This window comes from Saimiri boliviensis, chromosome 2, assembly GCF_048565385.1.
Source record: "Saimiri boliviensis isolate mSaiBol1 chromosome 2, mSaiBol1.pri, whole genome shotgun sequence".
Taxonomy (NCBI): Eukaryota; Metazoa; Chordata; class Mammalia; order Primates; family Cebidae; genus Saimiri; species Saimiri boliviensis.
The window spans coordinates 189815586-189842526 of record NC_133450.1 but is presented as its reverse complement, the minus strand read 5'-3'; the positions used below and the strand labels follow the sequence as shown (position 1 = coordinate 189842526).

The following is a 26941-nucleotide window of genomic DNA, read 5'->3' as shown; positions in this document are numbered from 1 at the left end:
GGCAGAGAGGAAAGGAATCTGCAGGAAGAAACCACTGTTGTCTCTCACCTTCAGGAGATAAATCCTGAATTAGTCCCAGAGCTGGATCGTGCTCAAGAAAATCAACTGGCAGGAAACTGAAGGAATTGGAGTAGACTTAGGAAGGGGAGGGTTCCTGACAGGAAGGGAGAACGACTACAGCTGTCAACTGCACAAATAGGCCTTTCAGCCCCACAATTCCCTGAGTGTAAAATCTCGGCACGCCAGAGCACTGGGCAAAGGCAACATGACAGGGATTAATGTGAAGTGTGGCACTGAGCACCCAAAATATCAATTGCGCAAGCATGGGATTTAAGGGACCTGGCTTGGAAGCTACTCATTTAAAAGCCAGCTCAGTATTTCGTTTGTCACCAGTTTCACCCAAGCTGACAGTGTGATGGAGCCTGCTAAAATGTTGACCCAGTTTGGGGCTTTACCAGCATTCTTGGTGCATATCCATTCCCCATGATACTCAGCATTGGTCACTGGTGGAACTGTGTTTCTTTCTGGGTGTCACTATTTGGGAGTGTCATCATGAAATTGGAATCTGTCCAGAAAGCTCTCAGAGAAGTGAGAATTCAGAAAAACACATCTATGAGGAATCACTGATGGAACAGTTATTTAGCCTAGAGAAGATACTTTTCCAAATCTTTGCCATTTCATACAAAGTGGACTTGCTCTGAACTAGTTGGTGGGAGTCACAGGGAAGAAGGGCCATTCTTACATTTGGGCCCACCCAACCATGAAACTGGCTGCTTTGGGAAAAAAACATGCCAACATGAAAGTGCCCAACACACAGCCCCCACTGTGGTTCCTGTACTATTATACCTGAACATCAGCTCTGCCATCCTGCATATCTTGGCATCTGGAACATATTATAAACCACCTCCTTACACCCACTTCAGTCATCTAATTTTTTTTTTTTTTTTTTTGAGACAGAGTTTTGCTCTTGTTACCCAGGCTGGAGTGCAATGGCGCGATCTCGGCTCACTACAACCTCCGCCTCCCGGGTTCAGGCAATTCTCCTGCCTCAGCCTCCTGAGTAGCTGGGATTACAGGCACGTGCCACCATGCCCAGCTAATTTTTTGTATTTTTAGTAGAGACGGGGTTTCACCATGTTGACCAGGATGGTCTCGATCTCTTGACCTCGTGATCCACCCGCCTCGGCCTCCCAAAGTGCTGGAATTACAGGCTTGAGCCACCACACCCGGCCCAGTCAACTAATATTTTAAAGAGACAATTCAAAGGATATGAGCTACTCATTATTCTAGAACTTCTAAGCTCTTCCTGGATTCTAAATTAATTCATTGGAAAGCAGCAGACCTCAGCTGATAAAATCTCTTTGTACATGTTTTTTGCTGAACAAAGAGTTAATGTTTAAAAGGGCACTGAAAGGGACCCTTTGGAAAACACTCCTATATCTTTTTGCAATACCCTCTGCCCTGGGCTACACAATGTCACTCATGAAGGCAGCAGGGTTTACAGAGGTACAATAGCATAATGCTAAGGAATGTGGGTTCTGGAGTCTACTGGAAAACAACCCAGCTTCACTGATTTCTGCACGTGAGACCATGGGCGTGTGAGGCCATGGTGTCCTCATCTGTAAAAGGGAGATAATGAGTATATCTTCCTCATAGCATTTCCTTTTGGTGCAAATTAAATAAGACATTAAATACTGGCATTAATATTATTACAAATAATGTATTATAGACAATGAATATAAACAATACAGATCTACAAATTGAAACCAGTACAATTCAGTGGTCTAGAGAAGCAGTAATTAATGGTGCAACTGTGGATTTTATCATTCCTAATCAATTTCAAGTAATTTGAGGACTCCAAGAATCTACCACGACAACAATGAGCCTCCTTGCTAAAGCAAGACATGTATGATCATTTTTGCAATGTTTTTAAAATTCTTTGGGGCCACATGCAGTGGCTCACACCTGTAATCCCAGCACTTTGGGAGGCTGAGGCAGGCAGATCACTTGAGGTCAGGAGTTGGAGACCAGCCCAGCCAATATGGTGAAACCCCGTCTCTACTAAAATATATAAAAATTAGCCAGGCATGGTGGTGCATGCCTGTAGTCCCAACTACTTGGGAAGCTGAGGCAGGAGAATTGCTTGAACCTGGGAGGTGGAGGTTGCAGTGAACTGAGATTGCACCATTGCACTCCAGACTTGGTGATAGAGCAAGACTTCGTCTCAAAAATAAATAAATAGGCCAGGTGCAGTGGCTCACACCTGTAATCCCAGTACTTTGGGAGGCCGAGGTGGGCAGATCACAAGGTCAAGAGATTGAGACCATCCTGGCCAACATGGTGAAACACTGTCTCTACTGAAAATACAAAAATTAGCTGGACATGGTGGTGTGTGCCTGTAGTCCCAGCTACTCAGGAGGCTGAGGCAGAATAATCACTTGAACCCAGGAGGCAGAGGCTGCAGTGAGCCAAGATCGCACCATTGCATTCCATTGAGATGGAAAGAAACTCCATCTCAAATAAATTCATTCATTCATGTGTTCATTCATTCATTCATTCATTCTTCGGGGCAGTTCTGGTGAGAGGCCCAGGAGCAGGCTAGCCAATATTTAGGACATGTCTCAGAGGCACTGGTGGCCATAGACTGGGCTAATGCCAGTTCTCCCTGAGAGACCTCCAGAGCACAGTATTTACGTTCCTCTCTTCCTGAAAAATCTTGTAGGAATCTCAGGAGTGGTACTGGACACATACCAATTTTCATCTTCCCATACTTTTTATTTTTTAAAGGATTTAGCTCTATGCTGTTTCCCTCACTCCTTACATTGTTTGCTTTTGCTCATTTCTTGGAAACAGAGTAGGAAAAAACCTGCCTAATTAAAATTAAGATACTCTCCAATGAGACGATAAGCAGCTAAATAAAAAGGACATCCTAACACCTGCACTACCATGTATACTGATTAGATTTCCCTGTTTCCAGATTGGTTTCACATTATTTAATAGACAAATTCTGTTAAGAATAGAAGAAATGCCGGGCGCGGTGGCTCAAGCCTGTAATCCCAGCACTTTGGGAGGCCGAGGCGGGTGGATCACGAGGTCAAGAGATCGAGACCATCCTGGTCAACATGGTGAAACCCCGTCTCTACTAAAAATACAAAAAAGTAGCTGGGCATGGTGGCACGTGCCTGTAATCCCAGCTACTCAGGAGACTGAGGCAGGAGAATTGCCTGAAACCAGGAGGCGGAGGTTGCGGTGAGCCGAGATCGTGCCATTGCACTCCAGCCTGGGTAACAAGAGAGGAACTCTGTCTCAAAAAAAAAAAAAAAAAAAAAAAAAAGAATAGAAGAAATTCCATTTATCTATACATAAAATACTTGGTCTGACATATTTACAGCAAACATCTTTATCCTAATTAGATGGCTTTTTTCCTACTCTATTTCCAAGAAATAAAAACAAAATATAACACTTCTCAAATACAGAGAAGAGACAATTTCTCGGCTTTCTAGTGTTATGAAGTGTTTGGACCACGGAAGGTTTATATTTTCACAAGATCAAATCCCCTTTGTTCCACTGTGCTTCCTTCCACACTTTAAATGCATAGGCAATCTTTCTACAGCCTATGGCCAGACAGACATCGATCCATGTTGTTTGCATTTTTAGAGACTGTACTTTTTCCAAACACTTAAACAAACATCCAAGTTTGATTTCTTGAATAATTGCCTTTTCTCCCACTAATTTGGAATGCTATGTTTTTCACAAAATATAAATATATATTTATATTTTGTTTCATTATGTTGGCCAGGATGATCTCGATCTCTTGACCTTGTGATCTGCCTGCCTCAGCTTCCCAAAGTGCTGGGATTACCAGTGTGAGCCACCATGCCCAGCCAGATTTTTTCTATATATATATCAGTAATATTCTAGTTTCCTCCACGTGAGGCTCACATATCTCTTTTCCTTAAGGTTTGTGTATTTTATGTAACTTTTGTCCTTAAAGAAATAGCCCTTGGATTTATCAACACTACAATCTTTGTTTTTCAGAGGATCATTTATATTTTAATTTTTGTTACTTTATTCTGCTTTATGTTTGGTTTATCAATCTTTTTTTCTAACTTCTTGCACTGAATATTTAATTGCTTTATTGCTGTATTAAATGATAAAAATACTTAAGGCTATGAATTTTACTCTGAATATAGCTTCCACTGTACATAATTGGTTTCTTTTTTTTTCTGAGACAGAGTCTTGCTCTGGTCACCCAGGCTGGAATGCAATGGCATGATCTTGGCTCACTGCAACCTTCGCCTCCTGGGTTCAAGCAATTCTCCTGCCTCAGCCTCCTGAGTAGTTGGGATTATAGGCACCTGCCACCACACCTGGCTAATTTTTTATTTTTAGTAGAGATGGGGTTTCACCCTGTTGGTCAGGCTGGTTTCCAACTCCTGACCTTGTGATCCACCCACCTCAGCCTCCCAAAGTGCTGAAATTACAGGCATAAGCCACTGCACCTGGCCCCATAATTAGTTTGAAGAAGTAGAGTTCTGGCTGGGCATGGTGGCTCACAGCTGTAATCCTAGTACTTTGGGAGGCCAAGGCAGGTGGATAACCTGAGGTCAGGAGTTTAAGACCAGCCTGGCCAACATGGCAAAACCCCATCTGTTAAAAAAATTTTATAAAAATACAAAAATTAGCTGGGCATGGTGGCACACGCCTGTAATCCCAGCTAATTGGGAGGCTGAGGAAGGAGAATTGCTTAAATCCAGGAGGTGGAGGTTGCAGTGAGCCAAGATAGTGCCATTGCACTCAGCATGCTCGACGGGATGAGACTCCATCTCAAAAAAAAAAAAAGTACAGGTCTAATTTTCAATTATTTTCTCAATATTCTATAATGATAATTTTGCTTTTTCTATTTGACTCCATCTTTACTTAGGAAATTACATGTTTATTTCCAAATGGCTGAATGGTTTTTAATTAAATTTTTAATAGTTATTAGCTTCTATTTTATTATATTCAGAAAGAGGGACCTGCACAGTTTTTCATTTGGGGAGTTTATTGAGTTTTCTTGGCAGCCTGGAATGCGGTCAATTAGATCAGATTATTAAATGCATTATTAAAATTCTCTATGCCCCTCTTTTTTTCTTTTGGTCTATTTGTGGCCAAGGCTAAGAAGTACATATTGAAATTTCTCACAATGAAAATGTTCTGTCAACTTTTAAAAAACTTTCTCATTGGTAGTCTTTCTTTTGAAAATTTGATTATATACTTTCCCTAAATAACACATAAAGGGCTCCTCAGCCTGTGGTGGTTTCGGATTGCCACTTCCTCCCTGTGCATCATCTACACCACGGTGTGCCATGTGGTGAGCCTCAGAGCTGATAAACACACTTGCATGTCCAACATCTCATTCAGTCCTTCTAACAACCCATTAGAGAGACAAGGCAGTTATTGTCATGACCACTATTTTACAAAAGTGAAAACTAAAACTAAATAGTTTGCCCAAAGTCATACCACTCAAACCTGTTTTAAACTCATCTTCATCCTGCTGTGCCCAATCATAGTTGTATCTCTTCCACTGGACCATCAGTTCCTGAGGCCTGCACCATATCTGTTTCCTCCATTGTATTTGCATGGTGGAGGTCTTCAGATAACATGGACTGACTGGCCACCCCCTGCCAGGCAGCTCTCACCCTCCACTCTTTGTCTTCCCTGCTGACTTTATGAGGGATCTCCTCTGGGGGAACAGGGTCTTAGGGCCAGAATGGTGAAACTAACACACAGGACACAGAGGAGATTTACCGATGTGCAGCGAACAACTGTGATTGAAAGAGAATCTTCCGCTTCCCTGAAAAAAAGAAAGAATAAAGACAAAAACATTTAGATGTTCTGTGGGATAGATGCATGTGCATGTACACATGTGTGAGCATGTGTGTTAGGGTCAAAAAGATTGGCAGAATTAGTACCAAGCAGCCTCCTTTGCCTTAGCTTTTTTTTTTTTTTTTTTTTTTTTTTTTTTTTTTTTTTGAGATGGAGTTTTGCTCTTGTTGCCCAGGCTGTAGTGCAATGGTACGATCTCAGCTCACTGCAACCTCTGTCTCCTGGGTTCAACCGATTCTCCTGCCTCAGCCCCCAGAGTAGCTGGGATTACAGGCATGCACCACCACACCCAGCTAATTTTGTATTTTTAGTAGAGATGGGGTTTCTCCATGTTGGTCAGGCTGGTCTTGAACTCCTGACCTCAGGCGATCCACCCATCTCGGCCTCCCAAAGTTCTGAGATTACAGGCGTGAGGCACTGAACCCAGCCTGCCTTAGCTTTTTTGGCTCAGCAAAACTAGAAAATGTAACAACCTGCAAAGAAACTTAAACTGACCCAGAGAGCTCCCCTACCTGGAAGAAATCTTCCTATGTCCACCTCCACCATCTAGCCTATATCTAGAGCCACAATATTTATTAAGGCACTTAGCCTTAATTTAGTCCCATACAATGAAGAACTCATCCAGTGGATACTAGTTAGATTTATGTCCCCCAAATTTTTTTAATACAAAACATGGCAATAACACAGATAACTTAGGGTGCTATTTCAGAAAACACAGGCTAAACATTTCACTAAATAGAATGAATGTCTGTGGGTAACATTTATCAGATGAAAGCCAAAGAGTTGATGGTGTTTGCGCACAATGTCAGTGTAATGAGCCCAATCATGTAATCAAGACAGTAGACATCTCTTGTCTTGCATCAGCTCTTAGATTTCAAAAGTGATCCAATCAACCAGATAACTGCCAAACCTCTACTTTATATTATCAGGCAGAACAGAGAAAATGGATTCATATTTTCCTTTCTCTTTGCCATTGCTACGTAGAGAAGCAGTTTGCAAAATAATTTCATTTGACTTCTTGCAATATGAACATTTAGGCCAATTGCTGCTGGTAAGTTATTTCCTCAAATGGATAAACTCAGCCTAAGATGCCTAAGTGTCTGGGGACTTCCTATTTTCCATTTTAAATAAGAATAGGCCTTTTCTGAGATAAATCACAATAAACCAAAGCGCAAGTGCTCTAAAGGACGTATTAGCCTCCCAGTATTGGGAGGAATTTGGGATGTTTTCTTGCATTGTTGTGTCATTTTGTTTTGCTTTGTGTTTTTCCTTTTACATATGACACTGAAAAATACATGCTCTTTTTAGATACTGGCAACTAAGCTGAAATCCTGGGATTCTCACATGCAAAACACAGCAGAGGGCATAGATGCGCAGCACACCTCATGTCACACAGCCCTGCTCAGAAGCCTTCAACTGCCTGCCCTTCCAGGGGGAGAATCAAATCACACTGAAATGTGCTGTGCTGGCATTCAAGACCCTCTATCATCTGGACTGCACTTCTTAGAACTTTTCTCCAGGCAAACTGAACTGCTCAGCAGCCCCTACTCCCACCCTGTTGCTCTGCTTACCCCTTTGCCTGAATCACACTTCACCTCCATCTTTTGGACTAAATTTTACCCAGCATTAAAGACACAACTGAAATACTTCTGGGCCCTTCTTGGTTTTGTCGACCTACAACTTCTGAGCAAGTTGGAGGACTCTCCAGCATTTACAGCATATTTCCTCAGCTTTTCTTTTTCTTTTTTCTTTTATTTTGAGACAGAGTCTCACTCTGTTGCCCAGGCTGGAGTACAGTGGCACAATCTTGGCTCACTGCAACCTCTGCCTCCCAAGTTCAAGAGATTCTCCTGTCTCAGCCACCTGAATAGCTGGGAGGGGAAGACCACTTGATCCCAAGAGTTTGAGAGCAGCCTGGGCAACATAGCAAGACCCCAGATCAAAACAGGGAAAAAAACAAATTAATACCACCCAAAAGCCAGATAAGCCATTCATACAAAAGCACAAACTGAACTACATATATATCTTCAAGTTAGTTTTCACCTACCTCTATTTCCCACCTCTCTGTATGTTAGTCATTAGAACAATGTTGAGTAAAAAATGTAAAAGCCAAAGCTTGCATGCGGCCATAAAATGTCTGCTTGTCCTCTTTACTCCTATCAATGGTACTCCTCCATCTTAAAATCTGGGTTGCTAATTCCCAGCACTAACCATAGTCATTCATTGAACTGAGCACTCACTGTGCCCTGGTCTCAAGAAATCATTGTCTAGGTAGAAAGCAAGGCATTTCCATAAGTCACAATGACACCAGGCAGAAGGTTTGGAGGTGCTACATCAGTGAAACTACATATATGCCAACCAAGATGCACCTGCAATTACATTTAAGAAGAGATATCAAGAGGGATAAAGAAGAACAGATCTGATACCAGTTTAGCTCAATCTTTGGCATGTGTTACAATGTGCCTATAAATCCTTAGAGGATAGGGGCTATGTGTTATTTACGATCATTACATTCCTGCAGTGCCCAGCACGGTGTCTTGGCCATAGCAGGGGTTTGACAAATATAGCACTCTGTGCCTCCCATGCTCTTTTGTAGGCAAGTGAGAGAGAGTGGACTGTAACAGCCACCACCAAGAAGCCATCTTAATAGATAGAGTTGGAACTCTAAAACGAGGCTGTCCTTGCTGCTTTAAAATAGACTTTAGCCTTATTAAAATCAGGGGATCAGTTATGGCATTCCTGTTGACCAACTTTGCTCTTTGATAACCTGTACAATTCTGTAGATGATGGAAGATTATTTAGTACCTGAGAATATCGACTGCACGTTCCCAGGAAAGGTCTTCGGCAGGCTCATTGTTCATTTGGAGGATCTGATCACCAGGGAAAAGCTTGCCATGAGCAGAGCCTCCTGTTGGACAGAAAATAAGTAATTGGTGCTCATGCCGGGAGGACCCAGACTCCATGTGTAATAGCAGCACAGCAAAAATGACAGCCTGATCCGGTCCCCAGAGGTATTGGCTCACTCCCCTACCTTCAGTCAGGCTTGGGCTCATGCAGATCCTAATTTTCTTGTTTACAAATCATGGATAATGTACCTATCATCTATAACCAACTTCCAGGGATGTTAGAAGACTGTCCTGAGAAAGAAAACTAGCAGAAACCTTCTAAATCAACAGAGTTGGCCAGTAAATCTATTCCATTCATCTCTAATGAACTCTGGTGTGTATGTATGTGTAAATAGAAATTAACACATTTTAACAAATCCCAGATTAACACACCTCAAGTTTGAAAAAAGCACTGGACTTTCCCCATCTGCTCCTCTTCACCCTGGTACAGCCTATATTTCACAAGGTTCAAGTGAAGACAAATCAGGTTTCTACTACTGTCTGACCAGAAAGTCTCCCCAGCTAGGATTATGTGGGGTTCAAAGAGGAGGGCTGGCTTAGCCAGATAATTTCACTGCCCCTGAGACCAGCCAGTGAGTCACGGGTGGGCAAAGCCCTGGCCAAGGCCAGTGGGAGCCTGGGCTTTGGAGCAGCAGGTGCACGGGGGGCTTCCTCCCTCCCAGCATCAAAGTGAAGTACAAAGCCCAAGACAGAATTAGAAATGCCTTTTCTAACTTCCTAGGGCAGACTTTTCTGCATTTTGCAATAGGATAGAGAGATCGGGGGAGATTCAGGGCTATTTCCCCTGAAGAAGCCAAACTCCTTTTTCATTTCCCAGGCATCCCCTACCTGCTGTGACGGCCACCACTGTTAGGGGAAGGCTCTCGGAAATGTGAAATCCATAGTCCTGAAGGAGGGCGTCTTTGTCTATCTTTACTGTGTGCCGCACAGGGATGAGGGTCTGAGCTGGGTTCCTGGGGGGCCCATCAGCTGCAGCAACCTTAGCCCTAGAATAGAAAGAATACGTAAAAAAAAGAAAAAAAGAAAGAAAGAGAAGATTCCAGCTGTTGGTCATGAACTGGGTCCGCCCCAGTGTTGGAGAAAGATGCAGAGCTGAGTAGATATCAATTTGCCCCTTGAAACAAATAAGACACAAACCCCACTAGCAGAACTTAAGGCTGTCCTCTAAAGGGGAAGTCATATAGCCAGGCATTCTCAACGAGCTTATGCTAAATATCTAGAAAGCACCCATGAAGTACTATGGATGCACAGAGATGGGGGAGAACAGTTTCAACTTGGTAGGGCAGAGAATAGCAAATCAGGGATGTATCTGGTACTTCGAAGAGGTGGCATTTGTACTGCACTGTGAGGCATGTCTAGGGTGTACCTATACAGCCCAGATCCTGGCACAGAGAAGATATTCAATAACTGCTCCTAAGTGAATCAATGAATGAATGGATGGACTGACGGAAGGACAGGCAGATGGGCATCCCAGGCAGGACGTATTGCTGGAATCAGAGGGACAGGAGAGGAAAAACATGGACTGTGAATGGAAACAAGCAGTTGTCAGGTTCAGATGTTTGACAACGGATCATTTTATAGCAAGATTTTTTTCCTTTGGTGATTTTTTTGTTTGTTTGTTTATGATGAGTTTTGCTTCCCTTTGAGCTTTGTAAATGCAAGGATTCCAATATAAAACCCTGGATGGCAAGGACTCCCTCTGTATCTATCTTTAAAACATGTATGTTCTTTAAAAGCAGGAAAGTTCTATTTTCTATCTCTCAGAGAGAAACCACAAAGTGAGTTACAAGTTATTCTTCATTTGTCTGTGGCAAATATTTTTCCCTCTAACAGTCAGTGGTTCTTTCTGAGGAAGGTCAAAGAGTGATGGGATGAGGTGTTTACTGTCATTATAAACAACAGAAATGTGAAGGAGTAACTGCTCTCTTGGGGCTCTGCAGTTAAGGTCTATCATTTATTCTCATCCATTTACTAAACACTGTCAGGAACCCTGCCTAATGCAATAGGCCCTCACTTATCTGAAAATCATCTCTCTCTCATTTATAATGATCTCCAATTTCAACAAGGATCCGGAAACAGGAAAAACAGCCTCACAGAGCCAAATGCAGGGGAAAAGCCCAAGTCCAAAGTCTCGTGTACATTATCCACCAAGGAGCTCCGCAGGCCCTGGCTTAGAGCAAATGTAGGCTCTGTATGAACAGACGATCCAGCCCACACAACTTAGAAGCAGAGAGAGTCTCTCTTCTGGGTCAGCATGCAGGTAATACTGAGTTGGGGCAGCAGAGACCCAATGAGAGAAAAGAAACTGAAAACCGAAAATTCACACAGAATAAAACCCATAGCTCTTACTGATGTTTTTTTATTCTTTCTTTTTTTTTTTTGTATTTATTTATTTATTTATTTATTCTAAGATAGGGTCTTCCTCTGTCACTCAGGCTAGAGTGCAGTGGAAGGATCTCAGCTCACTGAAGCCCCCAACTCCAGAGTTCAAGTGGTTCTCATGCCTCAGCCTCCCAAGTAGCTGGGACTACAGGCTCATGCCACCACACCTGGTTAATTTTTTTGTATTTTTAGTAGAGAAGGTGTTTCACCATGCTGCCTAGGCTGGTCTCCATCTCCTGAGCTCACGTGATCTGCCCCCTTGGCCTCCCAAAGTGCTGGAATTACAGGCATGAGCCACCGTACCCAGCCTTTTCCTGATTTTTAAAAAAACATTTAAAGCTATAAAGGGTCTTCCTAAATACATAAATAATACTCTATACTAAAAGTCAAAATTCGACATTTGACATTTCAGGTGTGGTGCCTCACACCTGTAATCCCAGCACTTTGGGAGGCCGAGGCTGGCTAATCACTTGAGTCTAGGAGTTCAAGAACAGCCTGGGCAATATGGAAAGGCCTTGTTTCTTCTAAAAATACCAAAAAAAAAAGGGCAGATCCAAGATGGCTGGCTGAATAGAAACAGCTCTGGAGTGCAGTTCCCAGCAACAACAACGCAGAGGGTAAGTGATCACCGCATTTCCAAACGAGTTTCTACTGCCCACAAATCAGGAAATTCCCAGGCTGAAAAGTGCCATGAGTTTCCAGCACAGCTGTTTCAGCTGGCGCAGAGGGTCTCAGCACAAAACCTCACACAAATATGGGCAGCTGTTTCAACTGGCTCCTGGAACACCTGGGAGACAGAGCTGCCCATTCAACTGAAAAAATGGGGGCTGAAACAGGGAGCTAGGTGATCTGGTTCAGCAGATCCCACCTCCACAAAGACCAGCAATCTGAAAAGCTCTGGACTGAGAGTTTCACAGCAAGTGCAGCTGGACCCAGGATGGTCCAGCTCTGCGGGGGGAAGGGCATCGTCATTACTGAGGCAATCCACCATTACTGAGGAAGTCTGCCATTACTGAGGCAGACCACCATTACTAAGGCAGTTCTAACTATACTTCTGTAAACAAAACTACAAGGAAGTTAACACAGCAGCTGGGCAGAGCCCATGGCAGCTCAGCAACGCCTCTGCTGGCAGACTGTGACTAGGCTACCTCCTTGCTGGGCAGGGCAGCTCTGAAAAAAGGCAGCAGCATGTCAGGAACTTATAAATAAAGCCCCACCTTCCCCAAACAGAGCACCTGGGGAAAAAGGCATTTATGAGTTCTGCTGCAGCAGACTTAAATACACCTGCCCAGCAGCTCTGAATGGAACAACGGAGCTCCCAGCACAGCACCTGAGCTCCTATAAGGGTCAGACTATCTCCTCAAGCAGCTCCCCAATCCCTGTATATCCAAAGAGACACCTCATAAAGGAGAGCTCAGGCTGACATCTGGTGGGTATCCTTCTGGGATGAAGATAATAGAAGAAGAAACTGGCAGCAACCCTTACTGTTTGGTAGCCACTGCAGGTGATCCCCAGGCAAGCAGGGTCTGGAGTGGACCTCCAGCAGTCCTACAGCAGAGGGGCCTGACTGTTAGAAGGAAGACTAAAAAACAGAAAGAAATAACTTCAACATCAACAAAAATGACATCCACTCAGAGACCCCATCCAAAAGTCACCAACTACAAAGACCACAGGTAGATAAATCCACAAAAATGGGAAGAAACCAGCACAAAAAGGATGAAAACACCAAAAACCAGAATGTCTTTCCTCCTCAATGGGATCACAACTCCTCACCAGCAAGGGAACAAAGCTGGATGGAGAATGAGTCTGATAAATTGACAGAAACAGGCTTCAGAAGGTGGGTATAACAAACTTCTGTGAGCTAAAAGAACATGTTCTAACCCAATGCAAAGAAACTAAGAACCTTAAAAAAGGTTTGATGAAATGCTAACAAGAATAAACAGCTTAAAGAATATAAATGAATTGATGGAGCTGAGAAATGCAACATGAGAACTTCATGAAGCATACACAAGTTTCAATAGCCAAATTGACCAAGCAGAAGAAAGGATATCAGAGACTGAAGATCAACTCAATGAAATAAAATGAGAAGGCAAGACTAGAGAAAAAAGAGTGAAAAGAAATGAACAAAGCCTCCAAGAAATACGGGATTATGTGAAAAGACCCAATCTATGTTTGATAGGTGTACTTGAATGTGACAGAGAGAATGAATCCAAGCTGGAAAACACTCTTCAGGATATTATCCAGGAGAACTTCCCCGACCTAGCAAGGAAGGCCAACATTCAAGTCCAGGAAATAGAACACCACAAAGACATTTCTCAAGAAGAGCAACCCCAAGGCAGGGGGGTTATCATCAGATTCATCAGGGTTGAAATGAAGGAAAAAATGCTAAGGGCAGCCAGAGAAAAAGGTCAGGTTACCCACAAAGGGAAGCCCATCAGACTCACGGCAGATCTCTCAGCAGGAACCCTACAAGCCAGAAGAGAGTGGGGACTGATACTCAACATCCTTAAAGAAAAGAACTTTCAACCTATAATTTAATATCCAGCCAAATTAAGCTTCATAAGCAAAGGAGAAATAAAATCCTTTGCAAACAAGCAATTGCTGAGTGATTTTGTCACCAACAGGCCTGCCTTATAAGAGCTCCTGAAAGAAGCACTAAACATAGAAAGGAACAACCAGTACCAGACACTCCAAAAATGTACCAAATGGTAAAGAGCATCAACACAATGAAGAAACTGTCAACTAATGGGCAAAACAACCAGCTAGCCTCAAAATGGCAGGATCAAATTCACACATGACAATATTAACCTTAAATGTAAATGGGCTAAATGCCCCAATCAAAAGACATAGACTAGTAAATTGGATAAAAAATCAAAACCTGCTGGTGTTCTGTACCCAGGAAACCTATCTCACATGCAAGGACACACATAGGCTCAAAATAAAGGGATGGGGGAAGGCTTACCAAGCAAATGGAGAGCAAAAAAAAAAAAAAAAAAAAAACAAACAAAAAAACAAAACAAAACAAAAAACAAAAACAGGAGTTGCAATCCTAGTCTCTGATAAAATAGACTTTAAACCAACAAAGATCAAAAGAGACAAAGAAGGGCATTACATAATGGTAAAAGGATCAATGCAACAAGAAGAGCTAATGATCTTAAACATACACGCACCCAATACAGGCGCACCCAGATACATAAAGCAAGTTCTTAATGACCTACAAAGAGACTTAGACTCTCACACAATAATAGTGGGAGACTTTAACACTCCACTGTCAATATTAGACAGTTCAATGAGACAGAAAATTAACAAGGATATCCAGGACTTGAACTCAGATCTGAACCAAGTAAACCTAATAGACATCTACAGAACTCTCCACCCCAAATCCACAGAATATACATTCTTCTCAGCACCACATCACACTTACTCTAAAATTGACCACATAATTGGAAGTAAATCACTCCTCAGCAAATGCCAAAGAATGGAAATCATAACAAACAGTCTCTCAGACCACAGTGCAATCAAATTAGAACTCAGGATTAAGAAATGAACTCAGAACCACACAACTCTATGGAAACTGAACAACTAGCTCTTGAATGTTGACTGGAAAAACAATGAAATGAAGGCAGAGATAAAGATGTTCTTCAAAATCCATGAGAACAAGACACAACATACCAGAATCCTGGGACACATTTATAGCAGTGTCTAGAGGGAAATTTATAGCAATAAATGCCCACATGAGGAGCAAGGAAATATCTAATACTGACACCCTATCATCAAAATTGAAAGAGCTAAAGAAGCAAGATAAAAAAAAAAACTCAAAAGCTAGCAGAAGACAAGAAATAACTAAGATCAGAGCAGAACTGAAGGAGACAGAGACACAAAAAACCCTTCAAAAAATCAATAAATCCAGGAGCTGGCTTTTTCAAAAGATCAACAAAATAGACCGCTAGCCAGATTAATAAAAAAGAAAAGAGAGAGAATCAAATAGATGCAATAAAAAACAATAAAGAAGATATCACCACCGATTTCACAGAAATACAAACTACCATTAAAGATTACTACAAACACCTCTATGCACATAAACCAGTAAACCTGGAAGAAATGGATAAATTCCTGGACACGTGCACCCTCCCAAGCTGAAACCAGGAAGAAGTTGAAACCCTGAATAAACCAATAACAAAGGCTGAAGTTGAGGTAGCAATTAATAGCCTATCAACCAAAAAAGCCCAGGTCCAGATGAGTTCACAGCCAAATTCTACCAGACATACAAAAAGGAGCTGGTACCACTCCTTCTGAAACTATTCCAAACAATCCAAAAAGAGGGAATCCTACCCAAATCATTTTATGAGACCAACATCATCCTGATACCAAAACCCAGCAGAGACTCAACAAAAAAAGAAAACTTCAGGCTAATATCCATGATGAACACTGACGCAAAAATCTTCAATAAAATACTGGCAAACAGATTGCAACAACACATCAAAAAAACTTGTCTATCCAAGTAGGCATTATCCCAGGGATGCAAGACTGGTTCAACATACACAAGTCTATAAACGTAATCCACTACATAAAGAGAACCAAAGACAAAAACCACGATGATCTCAATAGACGCAGAGAAGGCCTTTGACAAAATTCAACAGCCCTTTATGCTAAAAGCTCTCAATAGCCGGGCGCGGTGGCTCAAGCCTGTAATCCCAGCACTTTGGGAGGCCGAGGCGGGTGGATCACAAGGTCGAGAGATCGAGACCAACCTGGTCAACATGGTGAAACCCCGTCTCTACTAAAAATACAAAAAATTAGCTGGGCATGGTGGCACGTGCCTGTAATCCCAGCTCCTCAGGAGGCTGAGGCAGGAGAATTGCCTGAACCCAGGAGGCGGAGGTTGCGGTGAGCCGAGATCGCGCCATTGCACTCCAGCCTGGGTAACAAGAGCGAAACTCCTTCTCAAAAAAAAAAAAAAAAAAAAAAAAAAAAGCTCTCAATAAACTAGGTATCGATGGAATGTATCTCAAAATAATAAAACATATTTATGACAAACCCACAGCCAATATCATACTGAATGGGCAAAAACTGGAAGCATCCCCTTTGAAATCTGGCACTAGACAAGGATGCCCTCTCTCATCACTCCTATTCAATATAGTATTGGAAGTTCTAGCCAGAGCAATCAGGCAAGAAAAAGAAATAAAGGGTATTCAATTAAGAAAGGAGGAAGTTAAATTGTCTCTATTTGCAGATGACATAATTGTATATTTAGAAGACCCCATCGTCTCAGCCCAAAATCTCCTGAAACTGATAAGCAACTTCAGCAAAGTCTCAGGATACAAAATCAATGTGCAGAAATCACAAGCATGCCTATACACCAATAACAGACTAAAAGAGAGCCAAATCAAGAGCGAACTCCCATTCACAATTGCTACAAAGAGAATAAAATACCTAGGAATACAACTAACAAAGGATGTAAAGGACCTCTTCAAGGAGAACTACAAACCACTGCTCAAGGAAATAAGAGAAGACACAAACACATGGAAAAACATTCCATGCTTATGGTTAGGAAGAATCAATATTGCAAAAATGGCCACACTGCCCAAAGTAATTTATAGATTCAACGCTATCCCCATCAAGCTACCTATGACCCTTTTCACAGAACTGGAATAAACCACCTTAAACTTCATATGGAACCAAAAGAGATCCTGCATAGCCAAGACAATCCTAAGCAAAAAGAACAAAGCTGGAGGCATCACGCTACCTGACTTCAAACTATACTACAAGGCTACAGTAATCAAAACAGCATGGTACTGGTACCAAAACAGAGATATAGACCAATGGAACAGAACAGAGGTCTCAGAGGCAACACCACACATCTACAACCATCTGAACTTTGACAAACTGGACAGAAAGAAGCAATGGGGAAAGGATTCCCTGTTTAATAAATTGTGTTGGGAAAACTGGCTAGCCATGTGCAGAAAGCAGAAACTGGACCCCTTCCTTACACCTTACATTAAAATTAATTCCAGATGGATTAAAGATTTAAACATAAGACCTAACACCATAAAAACCCTACCAGAAAACTTAGGGAAAACCATTCAGGACATAGGCATAGGCAAAGACTTCATGGCTAAAACACCAAAAGCATTGGCAACAAAAGCCAATATAGACAAATGGGATCTAATTAAACTTAAGAGCTTCTGTACACCAAAAGAAACAATCATTAGAGTGAACTGGCAACCAACAGAATGGGAAAAAATTTTTGCAATCTACCCATCTGACAAAGGGCTAATATCCAGAATCTACAAAGAACTAAAACAGATTTACAAGAAAAAAAAAAAAACAACCCATTCAAAAGTTGGCAAAGGATACGAACAAGACACTTTTCGAACGAAGACATATGAAGCCAACAAACATATGAAAAAATGCTCATCATCACTGGTCATTAGAGAAATGCAAATCAAAACCACATTGAGATACCATCTCACTCCAGTTAGAATGGTGAGCATTAAAAAATCTGGAGACAACAGATGCTGGAGAGGATGTGGAGAAATAGGAACACTTTTATACTGTTGGTGGGAGTGTAAATTAGTTCAACCATTGTGGAAGGTAGTGTGGTGATTTCTCAAGGACCTAGAAATAGAAATTCCATTTGACCCAGCAATCCCATTACTGGGTATATATCCAAAGGATTGTAAATTGTTCTCTTATAAAGACACATGCACATGTATATTCACTGTGGCACTGTTTACAATAGCAAAGACCTGGAACCAACCCAAATGCCCATCAATGATAGACTGGACAAGGAAAATGTGGCACATATATACCATGGAATACTCTGTAGCCATAAAAACACGATGAGTTCATGTCCCTTGTAGGGACATAGATGAATCTGGAAATGAACATTCTCAGCAAACTGACACAAGAACAGAAAATCAAACACTGCATATTCTGACTAATAATAAGTGGGTGTTGAACAATGAGAACACATGGACACAGGGAGGGGAGCATCACACACTGGGGTCTGTTGGTGGGGAATAGGGCAGGGACAGCAGAAGGTAGGGAGGTTGGGGAGGGATAACATGGGGAGAAATGCTAGATACAGGTGATGGGGGGATGGAGGCAGCAAGCCACGTTGCCATTTATATACCTATGCAACAATACTGCATGATCTGCACATGTACCCCAGAACCTAAAGTGCAATGACATATATATGTTAAAAAAAAAAAAAAGAAAAGAAAGAAAGAAAAGATATGCAACACTATTAGTCAGTAGGGAAAGACAAATTAAGACCTCAATGAGATACTACTCTGTATTCTTGTTTTGTTTTGTTTTGTTTTGTTTTGTTTTGAGTCAGTGTCTCACTCTTGTTGCCCAGGCTGGAGTGCAATGGTGCAATCTCAGCTCACTACCACCTTTTCCTCTCAGGTTCAAGCAATTCTCCTGCCTCACCCTCAAGTAGCTGGGGATTACAGGCCTGTGCCACCACACCTGGCTAATTTTTTGTATTTTTAGTAGAGACGGGGTTTCACCGTGTTGGTCAGGCTGGTCTCACACTCTGGACCCCAGGTGATCCATCTGCCTTGACCTCCCAAAGTGCTTGGATTATAGGTGTTAGCCACTGCATCCAGTCTATATTCTTAGACAGAGAGAGAATGTCTTGTTATGTTCCCCAGGCTGGTCTCAAACTCCTGGCCTCAAGCAATCCTCCTGCCTCAGCCTACCAAAATGCTGGGATTATAGGTGTGAGCCACCATGACCAGCCCCCACTGTACATTCTTTAGAATTGCTTTTTAAAAACCTGACAATGCCAAGTGCTGATGAGGTTGTGGATCGACTGAAAATTTCATACATGCTTCGTGGGAATGCAATGTGGTACTGCCACTTTAAAAATCGTTTGTCAGTTTCTTACAACATTAAACATACCCTTACTTCATGTTTCATCAGTTTAATTCCTAGGTATTTACCCAAGAGAAATGAAGGCTTAATGTTCACATGAAAATTAGTATGTATATGTTTATAGTGGTTTTATTCATAAATACCAAAAATAAAAAAAGAGCTCAAGTGTCTTTCAACTGGCACATGGATTTAAAAACAAAACGAAACAAAACACAGCCACAAAAAGCATTCAGCAATTCATTAACAGCAGAGTAAGTGAATGTACATTTGGTGTTAGGCATTCTTGATGAGCGAATGCTAAATATCTGGAAAATCCCAAGAAAGGATTCAAGTAACAAAACTAGTGATGTGTATTAATGTAATTCAGGGGAAGAAGGATTTATTTAAAGAAAAAAATACAACTTTCCTTAAAGCAATAAAGGAAAACACAATAACTGGGTTAAAGCTATGCTGGGTTCCTGGATGGAAAGACGAAATATCAAAAAATAAAAGTTCTAAATTAAATGTAGATTTAATGTTATAGCAATAAAAAATTCTTCCAGATTAAAAAAAAACTTGCCAAATTGATGGTAATGATAGCAATAACAATAATTACAACATTTATGAATATTAACTATATTTTAGGAAGTGATTTAACATATATAAGTATATATATCTCACTCAACCCTCAAAATAAACTTGTGAGGTAGATATGATTGGTATTCCTATTTTATAGGAATGACTATAGGAAAAGACTAAATCTTGTTCCAAGAGACTTTAACTTGCTTAAAGTCACACAGCTGGGAAGTAGGTTTCAAACTGGGGCTACATTCTTTGATAGGTACATTAGCACTACTTCTATAGCAGTGTGATCCAAATGGAATATACATACCACATACATAAATTTAAGTTTTCTAATAGCTACATGAAAACAGGGAAAAAAATAAGTAAAATAAATTTTAATAATACATATTTTATTTAACTCAATATATCAAAATAGTATTATTTCAACATGTAATTAATACATAAGTTATTGATGAGAGATTTTGCATTCTTCATATTAAATCTTTAAAATCCAGTGTCTATTTTACACTTATAGTGCGTATCAATTTGGACTCTAAATTTTTATCAGAAATACTTAGATTTCAGAAAAGTTACAGCTGAAAAATAAGCACTCCTTTCAGAGAAAGGCAAGAATCAAAACTGCATGGTGCAGCTTTCACCAATGAAACTGAATCGAAATTCTAGAAAGTCCTTTAAGTGTTTGGAAGTTTCTTAAAAACTAACCATGGTGTACAACATGATCCAGCAATTCCACTCCCCGGTGTGTACCAGAGAGAAATGAAAATATATGTCCACAAAAACTTGGACATGAAGATTTATAGCAGCATTTTCTGTAACAGTCCAAAAGTAGAAACAACTCAAATGTCCATCAACTAATGACATGGATAAATAAAATACAGTATTCCACAACAACATATTTGTCAATAAAAAGGAATGAAATACAGATACATGCTACAAGATGGATGAATCTGGCTAAGTGAAAGCCAGTCACAAATGACCACATACTGTATGATTCCACTTATGTGAAATATCTAGAACAGACTAATCTATAGAGACAGAAAGTGGACTAGTGATTGTCCAAGGCTTCAGGGAGGGAGGTTTGGGAGGTTTGGAAGGTTTGGGAGTCACTGCTAATAGGTATAGGTTTCTTTTGTGGGGGATGAAAACCTTCCAAAATGGATTTGTGACAGTTGCAGATCTCTGTCAATACACTAAGAACCACTGAATTGTACACTTCAAATGGGTGAATTGTATGGTATCTAAATTATCTATCAATAAAGCAGTTGAAAATAAGTAAATCAAAATAAAATCTTGGAGTGGGAAAAGCTTATAATACAAATATATGAAGAATGGGCATAAATACATAGAGTAGATACCCACATTTCACATGCTCAAAGCAAGTGAACTGACAGCTCTTAGATGAAGAAAGCAAGCTGGTAATTAACACAGAACATGTACAACCGAAAGGGCTATGGAGTACTAGCACGTGTCATACCAAATATAAATACAAATAATAAGACCCAACATGTGCTGGTCCTGAGATTAAGGGATGACAATATAAATTGGCAATTCAAACCCCCTAGGAAATCACTGGTGAAACTGTAACATGAAGTTAAATTTTAAATTTGATCTTCTGTAACCATTTTGATTGGTATTCCTTGAAGTGATGACCACAAAGGAAAATATATAATATTATTCATGCTGGACCATGAGTTCCTAAAAACAAGCATGGCACCCATTAATCTCCATGTCTCCCATGCCTAGTAAAGTTCTAGAAGAGACTATGAGCTCAAGAAACCCTGATTTGGGCCAGGCACGGTGGCTCACGCCTGTAATCACAACACTTTGGGAGGCCAAGGTGGGTGGATCACGAGGTCAAGAGATCGAGACCATCCTGGTCAACATGGTAAAACCCCGTTTCTACTAAAAAAAAATACAAAAAATCAGCTGGGCGTGGTGGCACGTGCATGTAATTCCAGCTACTCAGGAAGCTGAGGCAAGAGAATTGCCTGAACCCAGGAGGCGGAGGTTGCGGTGAGCCAAGATCATGCCATTGCACTCCAGCCTGGGTAAAAAGAACAAAACTCCATCTCAAAAAAAAGAAAAGAAAAAGAAAAAAAAACCCTGATTCCTGAGCATTCAAAAATATCAATCACAGCTTTATTTAGAATAGTAGGAAAACTCAAAACAACCCAATAGGAAATAGATAAACCAAACACAACAAAGAATTACCCCAAAGACTCCACATCAAAAAGTGTTAGGGGTCTATATGCTTCATACAATGAAACAGCCTAGAAAATACCCTTCCAGGACACCCTGTCAGCTGTGGTTTACCCTTCCTAAGTGAGAGCTGGGATCATTCCGCCCCTAATAATTCCCCTCCACCCACAGAACAAAAGCCAAACTCCTCAACCAGGCCCTCATGGACCTGTGTCCTCAGGCCAGCGGCCACCCACCACGCCCCTTCCCAAGCCTTCACTCCAGACTGGTCTTAGCTACAACATCAGTTTTACCCCAGGGCCTCAGCTTATGCAACTGTCTCTGCAGAAAGTGTGAGGCCAAGTCAAGGTCCAGCTCAAAGGTCACATCTTCCTCCTCTGATTTCCTAGCCAGACATAAGTACTCTCATCTTGGAGCTCTGACTCTCTCTTATGGCTTTGAATACCCAAACTTTTATTTAAAGTTATCTGACTCCATATATTGTTACCCTTAATAGAGTGTTCATTCCTTGGGAGGAGGAGCCATATTTTATCCACCTCTATATTTCCCACATTGTCTAGTGACGATCTTTGCTCACAGGAAGCATGGGTGCTTATTGGGCAAATAAATGAGCTAAATACTATATATATCTAAAATGGTACTGCTAATATAGTTATACCTCTAATATAATTAGCAAAAGGTAAAAATGCATATACAACCAGTAATAAACAGCAATTTGAAAATAACACAGTTGCAAGTTCGTCATTTTCCTTTATGTTTGCTTAATTCGATGTATAGCTCAACCCTATGACTATTGCCCTAATCAGAACTTACCTTCTCCATGTCTCAGAGCTCAGTAAGGATACTGACAATTGCTCAAGCCAGCATCCCAGAGTCATCCTTGACTTTCCCCCACTCTCACCCTTCAAATCAGTCACAACATGAAAAGATCTCAGAAAGGATCCATTTCTTTCCATCTCCACAGCCCCCATTCTGTTTCAGGCCCCCATCACCAGCCCTACTGACAGATTTCTACTGAGCTCCTAACTGGTCTCCCAGCTTTCCACCCTCATCTCTCCTGAATGATTCTCCATCTAGCAGCCAGACTGATTTCATAAACACAATCCTGTTTCACAGCGTGTCTCCCCTGACTAAATGGCCTAATTAAAAATCCCGAATGTGGCTTAATAGAGCTCCTGCCCATCACTCCAGCCTCAAGAACCAAGTCATTCATTCTCTTTGATATTTTTATTCCAGCCAGACTAGTCTCCTCTAAGTTCCTCAAACACATTGGCCTTTGGGCAAGCTCTTCCCTCTGTCTAGAATAACTCACCTGCCTCCAAAACACACACACACACACACACACACACACACACACACACACACACACACACAATTTCCCCAACATATCCAGTCATGCTCTCAACTCCTACTTAGTCATCTGATTTTGGTGGAAATATCTCCTACTAAATGCACCTACAGACCAGTGTAAAGTCTCTTGTCCTCTCTGGACTAGTTTGTGTGGTAAGAACCACCTATTTCTTGTCCCATGTGCTGAACTCAGTACCACTCAGAGAGTAGGGCTTAATAATTGTTTGGAAAACAAAAGAAAGAACAAATCTTACTAGAGCGTTTCAGCAGAATCATTTTGAGGCTTTTCAAATGGGCAGGCTGTTAGCTTCCATCTGGAAGAGAGCGGTCCTCCACAAGCGTGGACAAAGACACTACACTGTGTTGACTAATCCCTGGACAGTGCCGGTGGCTTTGGCCCAAAGTCTGGATTTGACATTTTCCCCAAAGGCCATGTTCTAGCATTTGTTTGGAAAGGGATTAACCTAAGTATATGACCAAACTGTGGCCTCGCCTCACAGAGAACATTTAATATTGACAGTAAGCTAAAGGAAATGATCTCTGCAACAAAATTTCCTCCTCTGAAGCATCTTATAAATATCAAACTAAGCACCTTTCTCAAAACATATTTCTGCTGCCTTGGTAGTAGTTTCAAACCATAAATGTGAGGTCATTTTTGTGATCTTACACTGGAAGAACAGAAGGCCTACAGTTACACTAATGAAATTCCTGCTAGATAACTGGATATACCCTAAGGTAGAATCCAGAAAAAAACATGTTACATTTATCATGAAAACAGTTTTGTGCAGATGAATTCTACATTTCATAGCTCATAAGTTTATATTGAGCTGGTTAATAACACTGAAAAGGAAAACTACCAGATGGATACTGATTGCACTTCAAATACTCTCTGGCTTTTTATCTGCTCTCTGTTATTTTGGAAAATATATTTTACCTCTATCCTGTAATGACAAAGAATTCACCTCCGAGTTCCAGCAGGATGTGAAGAAACAATTTTGAATCTATGTTTAAACACTTTATTATGTTCAGCTTGAGTGATTTTAAAAGCTAAATCTGGAATAAACTGGATTTCATAATGTAAAGACTATTCAAAGAAAGCAGAAATAGAGGCAGCAGTCTGTACCAGAGAGAAATGTAGCATGTAGTCACAATCACAGGAATGTGCTTGTGGCTGTAACAATTTCCAGGAGGCCATTCACTGTGGATATTGTGAAGGTAGTACTCCTACAGTTGAAAGGAGAAATTCTTCCATTATTACTTTAAAAACAGAGTTCAGGAAATAACGGCAACTCTGCAAATGTAGTCCAGGAGCCTTCCAGACTATTCTCAAAGCTTTCTACTTATGCCTATGGGTCAAAATACAATAAAAAAATTGGTGTCTGAGGTTGCACGCAGTGGCTCACACCTATAATCCCAGCACTTTGAGAGGTCAGGGTGGGCAGATCATGAGGTCAGGAGATTGAGACCATCCTGGCCAACTTGGTGAAACCCCGTCTCTACTAAAATACAAAAAATTAGCTGGGTTTGGTGGTGGGCACTTGTAGTCCCAGCTACTCGGGAGGCTGAGCTACAGGAATCACTTGAACCAAGGAGGTGGAGGTTGCAGTGAGCGGAGATCACACCACTGCACTCCAGCCTGGTGACAGAGTAAGACTCTGTCTCAAAAAAAAAAAAAAAAAAAAAAATTGGTGTCCAAAAGGGTCTTTCTACACCATTAATAGTATTAGAAAGATCAATAGTATTAGAAAGGTTTTAACAAAACCATTCTTAAAATTAATAAATAGACTACTTATAGTTGTAATAACCAAGTAAATTTGGAAAGTGCGTAAGACCAGCAGCAAGGGCTTCTGACACTAAGATGCCAAAATGTGTGTGTGGGTGTGGGTGTGCACGTGTGTCCCTGTGTGCACACATGTAGGTGTGTACGCATGCATGCAGGTATGTGCCTTGTATCATTGTGTGTGTAGACTGCATGTTCATTAGTATTAACATTCAAGATAAGTTAAAAGAAATCATCTTTTCAAGCCCCAAGGATAAAACCAAGCAGTGAAGAAAGCACAAAGTCGCGTTAAGTTCTTTATGTTTCTTTAGATCTTGCTCTATAAAACTAATATTTCTAGATTAAGCATAAGAGAATTCGGTAAATCTTGGTGGGGTGCAGTGGCTCATGCCTGTAATCCTAGCACTTTGGGAGGCTGAGGTGGGCAGATCACTTCAGGTCAAGAGTTCAAGGCCAGCGTGGCCAACATGGTAAAACCCTGTCTCTTCCAAAAATACAAAAATTAGCTGGGTGTGGTGGCACGCACCTGTAATCTCAGCTATTTGGGAGGCTGAGGCACGAGAATCACTTGAACCTGGGAGGTGGAAGTTGCAGTGAGCCAAGATTACCCCACTGCACTGCAGCCTGAGCAACAGAGCAAGATCCTGACTAAAAAAAAAAACAAACAGAAAGACAGAGTGAATTCAGTAAATTTCATGCTTATTTGTTTTAATAGTATAATAAAATGTCTCTAAAGTTAATATGATGGAATAGTGGGTAACAGTAAAAACATTGAAAATGAAGAGTAATAAAAGCTCAGTTTAGTAGGCAATGAGGCTGGTCAAGGTGGCTCACGCCTATAATCTCAGCACTTTGGGAGGCTGAGGCCAGTGGATCACTTGAGGTCAGGAGTTTGAGACCAACTTGGCCAACATGATGAAACACTGCCTCTACTAAAAATATAAAAATTAGCTGGGTGCTAATTTAAATTTTATGGGGAAAAAATGCCAATGGCAAGTAAAGCAAGTACAACTGGCTGAAATGACTGAGTTTTTAAAAGTCAGAAAAAAAAACAGAATTGCTAAAATATTCATGTAAAATTATGTGACTCCAGATGCATATCTATATTTCCTCTTTCTGCACTACAGAAGACATTTCAATACACTTCCTTGATTTCTTGCTCCAGCTACCAGGAAATTCAGGGCTGTTAGTATTCAAATGCTAAATCCTTAGTCTGATTGGTTTGCAACCTATTTATAACATTTCTTATTTTAATTTTCCCACATGTTTTAAAACTGTAATCATGAAAAATTCCTTTTGGAAGAAGGAAGTATGGACATTTTAAATATATTTCAATGAATAATACAGTCCCCTACTATGAAAACCCTTAATTGGTAAAAATTTATTGAATGTCTGTTACATACTGGGCACTCTGTTGGGGCAGAAACAAAAGTCAGGGTCCCTGGTCTCATATATGACAGGAAGTTTGGGGGAGAAAAGCCATATGATGGCAGAGGTGATAATGAACAAGTAAATAAATACATACATCATTAGAAAGTGTGATGAGCGGGCAAGTAGCCTGGAGGAAACAAGCAGGAGAAAGTACTCTCTGTGTCTTAAGTGGTCAGAAAAGGCCTCCTAAAGAAGGTGATGTTTAAATGTAACCTGATAGAGAAAGACCTGCCATAGAAAGAGGAAGTAAAAGAACTTTCCAGGCCAACTGACCAGCAAGTGCAAAATCCCTGAGATAGGAATGAGCTTGATGAGTTCTAGGTATTGAAAAGAAGCAAAGCGGCCGGGCGCGGTGGCTCAAGCCTGTAATCCCAGCACTTTGGGAGGCCGAGGCGGGTAGATCACGAGGTCAAGAGATCGAGACCATCCTGGTCAACATGGTGAAACCCCGTCTCTACTAAAAATACAAAAAAATCAGCTGGGCATGGTGGCGCGTGCCTGTAATCCCAGCTACTCAGGAGGCTGAGGCAGGAGAATTGCCTGAACCCAGGAGGCGGAGGTTGCCGTGAGCTGAGAT

The 26941-nt window shown here is 41.1% G+C and overlaps 1 protein-coding gene across 2 annotated transcripts in view; it reads right to left on the bottom strand.

Annotated features, from left to right (window-relative positions):
- The window catches only part of FRMPD1 (FERM and PDZ domain containing 1), a 106151-nt gene that overhangs the window by 29274 nt on the left and 49936 nt on the right, over window positions 1–26941 (bottom strand). For both annotated transcript variants that reach the window (XM_039475299.2, XM_074395060.1), the window contains 3 exons: window positions 9603–9760; window positions 8674–8776; window positions 5791–5836 (listed from right to left, as the gene is read on the bottom strand). In XM_039475299.2, coding sequence (XP_039331233.1) covers window positions 5791–5836; window positions 8674–8776; window positions 9603–9760 — 307 coding nt within the window. The remainder of the gene's footprint in view (window positions 1–5790; window positions 5837–8673; window positions 8777–9602; window positions 9761–26941) is intronic.